Source organism: Dipodomys ordii, unplaced genomic scaffold (genome assembly GCF_000151885.1).
Source record: "Dipodomys ordii isolate 6190 unplaced genomic scaffold, Dord_2.0 Scaffold97, whole genome shotgun sequence".
NCBI classification, from domain to species: domain Eukaryota; kingdom Metazoa; phylum Chordata; class Mammalia; order Rodentia; family Heteromyidae; genus Dipodomys; species Dipodomys ordii.
Window position 1 is genome coordinate 10,650,378 of NW_012267313.1, and position 6,279 is coordinate 10,656,656.

General features: G+C 40.5%; 1 protein-coding gene across 1 annotated transcript in view; it reads right to left on the reverse strand.

The window, feature by feature from the left end:
- The window catches only part of Txlnb (taxilin beta), a 43,307-nt gene extending 37,590 nt beyond the window's left edge, over positions 1-5,717 (reverse strand). The window contains exons 1-2 of the mRNA XM_013026792.1: positions 5,574-5,717; positions 1,347-1,806 (exon numbers count right to left, since the gene is read on the reverse strand). Coding sequence (XP_012882246.1) covers positions 1,347-1,791 — 445 coding nt within the window. The 5' untranslated portion in view covers positions 1,792-1,806; positions 5,574-5,717. The remainder of the gene's footprint in view (positions 1-1,346; positions 1,807-5,573) is intronic.
- Between the last annotated feature and the right edge of the window lie 562 nt (positions 5,718-6,279).

Genomic DNA, 6,279 nt, shown 5'->3' on the forward strand with positions numbered 1-6,279 from the left:
CTCTTCTTTTAAAACTATTGTTGGTTTTACCAGTCCCCCATACTTAAAAGAAAATCCTCCTCCTGTTTTGGCACTTATCTATATACAAAGTAGTTTATATTTCATCTATCTATCTATCTATCTATCTATCTATCTATTCTATCTAGAGCTTCTTTACTTTTGTATACTTAGTACAGTGTCCCATGATGGCTAGACATTAACATACTTATAAAACCAACGAAGTATATGTTTTCTTATTAAACCAATGGAGTGTATATTTTCTGCAATTAATTACAAAGATAATCGATACATTTCTGATGAGTTATGTTTAATCAAAATATTTTATGTAGTCATGGAATATATTACAAAGTGATCTCATTGATAATCATTTTATGGAAATAAAACTCCAATAGCTTGGGTATAAGCAATTCTTCCAATTGCTATTTCCCAATTTTTCCAGTAGATATTCAGAAATATCTATTGAGCCTAGAATATGTCATTTCTTGACCTATGCAGTAGGCATACAGTGATGTCTAAACACACTGATACCCTACTGTTCAGATAAAAGATCCCCAAAATAAATATATAATTTCAAATACTGGTTAATTAAACAAAGAGAAAAAGGGCATGGTACAATAAAGATCTCAGATGAGGGCTGAACTGATGGCAGTAGGAAATGGATACAGGGGATGGACAATGGGAAGTTTGAACACTGAGAAAGATCAGAAGGATTGCAGTGTGCTTGGAATAGGAGAGAGTGTTCAGGAAGGGAATGTTTTGGCTGTACCCTCGTATGAAGTAAAATTGGGACTGGTTGGAATTCGACCAAGGCCTTAGAAAATGTGGGGTTTTTTTCTGAAAAAAATATATCTTCTCTCCAAAAGCAATGGGAATTACCACTGCCATAGAGAGTAGATGAAAAACCAGTTGAAAATTTCATGTGACCTCTATCAAGAGGAAGAAGCCAGGGACAAAGAAAGCAAGAGGAAATTTAGGAAAGTCCTGAGGGGGCTATCGTAGTCTAAATATTAGATGCAACTTTTAGTAAAGGTTAAGAAGTATACTGCTTTTGTAGTTTTATTTTTTAAAGTACTATAATTGGGTGGGTGCTGATGGCTTATCCCTGTAATACTAGCTACTCGAAAGGCTGAGAGCTAATGGTCATAGTTTGAAGCCAATCTAGACAGTTAAGTCCAGGTGACTCTTATCTCCAATTAACCATTCAAAAACTGGAAGTGGAGCTACAGCTCAAGTAGTAGAGCTCTAGCCCTGAGCAACAAAACTCAGGAACAGTACCCAGGCCCCAAGTTCAAGTTCTAGTACCAACACCCCGGCAAAAAATGGTAATATGGAGTATATCTACTTGCCTAATCCTTTTAGGATCTTCTTTTCCAATTTTTGCTCTTTATTGCTGGCTGGGTCTTTGCCTGTGGATGGCTCTCCAGGAGCACTGGCTGCTTTTTCAGCCTCTTCAGCAGTTTCTTCACAGTCCCCATCCTCATGGTCAGGTACTTCTGCATTTTCAGACTGCTCCTTGGGCTTGGCAGGGCCTTCTTTGCCGGTTGTACCCGCAGCAGACCCATACATGCTTATGATGTCTTCCAGTTGTCTATTCAATTCGTCGGAGATATCGTGAGCTCCTTTCTCAGAGTGTATACTTGCCACCTGCTCTGCTGCTTGGAGTGAAGTTGAGGAATCCTGACCATCTTGCTTTCCCATGACATTTTGATTGGGTGATGATGAACTGTCATTTGGGGGTGTTGACTGTGGTGCTGGTTTGGTTGAGGGCTGTTCAGAGTGATTAGCCTCCATAAAGGGCAGTAGAATCTGGTGGTAAACATAGTTAAGTATTAACCCAGTTAACCCAATGACATATTAATGGCAAAGATATCAATTAAAAAGATCTCCGGGCTGGGAATGTGGCTTAGTGGTAGAGTGCTTGCCTAGAATGCATGAAGCCCTGGGTTCTATTCCTTAGTACTACATAAACAGAAAAAGCTGGAAGTGGTGCTGTGTGTCAAGTGGTAGAGTACTAGCCTGGGGCACAGAGGGTCTCGGGGACAGAGCCCAGGCTCTGAGTTCAAGCCCAGGACTGGCAAAAAAAAAAATAGATTATGTCATTTGTATAGATCTAGAAAAAATCATGTTAAGGGAGGTAAGTCAAGATTAGAGAGACAAACAGCGCATGTTTTCTTTCATATGTGGAAGTTAGATCTAAAATACTCTGGGACACGATAAATTATATAGGACTCTAGGCATTCACACACAGTCAGCCTAAAAAGGAGGATGCTCTTAGGGGAGGAACCTAAAGGTGTAACTCCTCTGAATATTTAAAATACTCTTTATGGGACTGGAAATGTGGCTTAATGGTAGAGTACTTGCCTAGCATGCATGAAGCCCTGGGTTTGATTTCTCAGTACCACATACACACAAAAAGCCAGAAGTGGTGCTGTGGCTCAAGTGGTAGAATGCTAGTCTTGAGCAAAAGAAGCTTAGGGACAGTGCCCAGGCCCTGAGTTCAAGCCCCAGGACAAGCAAAAGAAAGGAGGAAGAGGAAGAGGAGGAGGAGGAGGAGGAGGAGGAAGAAGAAGAAGAAGAAAAGAAGAAGCAGAAGCAGAAGAAGCAAAAGAAGAAGGAAGAAGATCTCCATGTACCTTCACAAACCATTGACTTTACAATTAGTGAGGTAGAAACAACAAGAAACATTTTTCAAATCAAGTTCTATTACTGGCATATTTTTGGTTTGATCTTCAGATTTCAGTAGTATCCAGTATTACTGATAATTCCTAATCACTGGAGCTACATAGATATATACATTTTTTTCAAAGTTAAAATATTTAATACAAAAACTAATGTGCTTACTAAAATCATTCATCCTAGTTAGGTTTGTAAACTGGATGTCAGTGGCTACGTGGGTAATCCCAGCTATTCGGGAGGCTGAGATCTGAAGATGGCAGTTCAAAGCCAATCCAGGCAAGAAAGTCCTTGAGACTCTTATCTCCCATTAACCACTAAAAAAAGCCAGAAGTGGAGCTGGGGCTAAAGCAGTAGAATACTAGCCTTGAGCAAAAAAGCCCAAGGACAGGAGTCAGGCCCTGAGTTCAAGCCCTAGGATGGGCTTACATAAATAAATAAGTCCCTAAGCTCTATTTTGTTCCACAAGTCATCATTGGATTAGTGTTCTTTGATATAAACATGTTAGTAATAGGAAATATTTCTTCTCTGTTTTCTTTTTCTTAGAGGGGAACATGCAATTATCACTTAAAAAAACAGGTTTTCTGAGGTTCAAACTATCATCATTTAATAAGTAAGACAAGGAATGAGAGAGGGCATAAATAAGCCAGCTAATTTGGAAACATGATGATGCTTGTGATATTAATTCTTTAAATTTCTACAATGGTCTTTGTTCTACTCTAAAATGACTTCCTTTTAGAAGAAAACAGATGACAACTTTCACTTCTAAGTCAAAAATCCCTTAGGAAATTGAATAATATTTTAAAAAGAAATACCTATGTATAATACACAGGGAGTAAATCAATGAGGGATATAATTCAGATGTACCATGAGCTTTGGGGAAATATGGGTTGAGGGAATGAGTTAAGAATTCCAAGACTTAAGCCAGGGACTGATGGATCATACCTGTAATCCTAGCTACTCAGGAGGCTGAGATCTGAGGATATGGTTTGCCACCAGCCTGGGCAGAAAAGTCCTTGAGACTCTTATCTCCAATAAACTACTCAGAAAAGGATGGAAGTGACACTGTGGATCAAGTGGTAGAACACTAGTCGAGCAAAAGGAGCTCAGGGACAGCACCCAGGCCCTGAGTTTGAGCCTAGGACTAGCAAAAAAAAAAAAAAAAAAGATTCTAAGACTTCTGGTTATTACCCTGTGTAGGGTAAATAGGTTTGGCTTAGACATTTAAAGTATGATGCATTTCATTTGTAAATAATATTTAATTTGGGGTCCGGTCGTGGACCTGAACTCTGAGTCTGGGCACTGCCCCTCAGCTCTTCAGCTCAAGGCTAGGGCTCTACCACTTGAGCCACAGCGCCACTTCCGGATTTTTTTTTTTTGCTTATGGGTGGGTGCTGAGGAATCGAACCCAGAGCCTCAAGCATGCAAGGCAAGCGCTTTACCACTGAGCCACCTTCCCAGCCCCTGTAAATAATGTTTAATAGTTGCTAATTAGTCGCATAAAAAGGTGGCAAGGCCCTCTAGTTCACAGCTTTTTGCTGTTGTGTTGGTATCAAAATGAAAACAAAAAATTGTTTCTCCTAACTGCATGGCTTCCTTCTTCCATTGTCAAGATCGAAGTCAAATGCTTGGAAGCGAGCCCAGGAGGAACAATCAAAGTGACTACTAGTACTCCCTCTCAGTCCCGTTGACTACCAAGAAGTAAGCTCATCAATGTTCATTCACCAACTTTTACCAAGTAAAATGGTCTTACCTATAAAACCAATGGTCTCTAGCACTATAACTTCTTTCTCCTGTTCTCTCCTTATTAGACACACTCATCTATATATAACTTCTGCCTCCCCTAAACTCAGAGGGTGACACATGTCACCCTTGGTCCAGCCAGGAGCTATTTTAAGCTCATCTAAAATGAGTCATGGTGTGTAACACTTTATCCTTGGAAGTGCAGAGAATAATTTTAAAATCAAATTAAAAATAGTAAGCACTTACTGGTTTAAATCCCTATGTGGATTTTAAAGTATTTTTGGATGGAAAAAAACCTAAAGTAAACTGAACTTCCAAGTAAGTAATTAAGACATGTCTGTCCATAGTTTTACTGTAGTTAGGTTACATGCAAAATGTTTTTTTTTTCTTTTTTGTCCTTGACTTACTCATTCATCGGAAGTCACAATTGTTCAAGTTTTCATTCTTAGTTCTATGGACATTCCTTGAGCTTCTATACCACATTTATGTTAGTGTTGATGTTGCTGTATTTTGGGTGTTGTGCTGGGAACACAGGGCCTCATTGTCCTACACGAGTACTTTTACCAATGACCCTTTATCCTTGACCCCTCCACCCATCTGTCTGTCTCTTTCTGACTACTTATCTATAAAATAAAATAGAAATGAAATTTATTGTATATGTTTATTATATACTTGTCCTGTTTATTATACTAGCTAGTCCTGTTTTCATTTTCCCAAACTCCAAACGTAATGACAAGGGAGAAAGAACCGTCACAAGTATTTTAAAGTAGCATAACAGTACAACACAATTCCTAAAAGAAGAACTTAGACAAATTAGCAAGAGGGCAGGGAGGAGAACAAAGAATTTTGTTATTTTTCAATTACTCCTTTTTAGCAATGTATTTTATAGCCAAGAAACAATTTCTGAATTTTATCTTCTAAAAACTTTATTGACCCCTCCTCCCTCCTCTGAGAGAATTTTCCTTTGCACTGGCAGTCCCAGTGGACACACACACACACACACACACACACCTTCCCTTCCTGAGCAACACACTGGAATTTGAATACAACAATGGCAAGTTCTTCAGCAGTTCCCTGGCCATGTCCAAGTTGCACATTTCCAGCACTACAAACTGCACTTTCTTCTCTGGGCTTGGGGGAGTGTTTGTCACACTTACCAGAGGGCCTGGAGCTAAGCAGGAAGAGAAAGGAGAGGAAAGAGGCAGCAGAAAGCCAGGCAGAGCAGCAAGAGCAGGAACAGGAGAAGGGCTGTGCTCTTACAGGGGAGAGAGAAACCAAATACACACACACACACACACACACACACGGAGCCCACAGGCAGCAGGAGGGGGGCGGGGAAGGGAACATGGGATGACACAGCAAGAGACGAATCCTCCCAGCTTCAGAAGCTGTTGCCAAGGGAATATCTTAAGAGAATAAAAGCAACTGGAAGATTAAATTGGGTGCTCCATGTTTTGTCCTTTAAAAATTTTAAACCTTGAATAAATAACTCCCTGGCCATTTTCACCATTGTCCTTTGGCTGGGTGGGGGCGACATCACTTTTGCTTATTTCTTGGCTCCAGTCCAATGTGGTTGGTGATTCATCGCTCCTCCTGGCCCTCTTCTTGGGACGAGGCTGATAAGTGTCAGGTTTCTTCCAGCCATCGTGGAAGAAGCATGCGGGAGCCCAGGACCATGGCACTGCTTGGTTTGTTCGCAGAAGTCGAATTTTAAAAAATGGAAGTGGCCATTTGGAGCTGGGTTTTGTGTCTCTTCTTGTGCACATGATTGGCCCAACCCGGGCCACCAATCTTGCTAAGTGATGTCATCTTGCAGGAGCCCTGAGGGAGCTCTGTTCTTTGGCCTGAACTACAGCTCTGTCC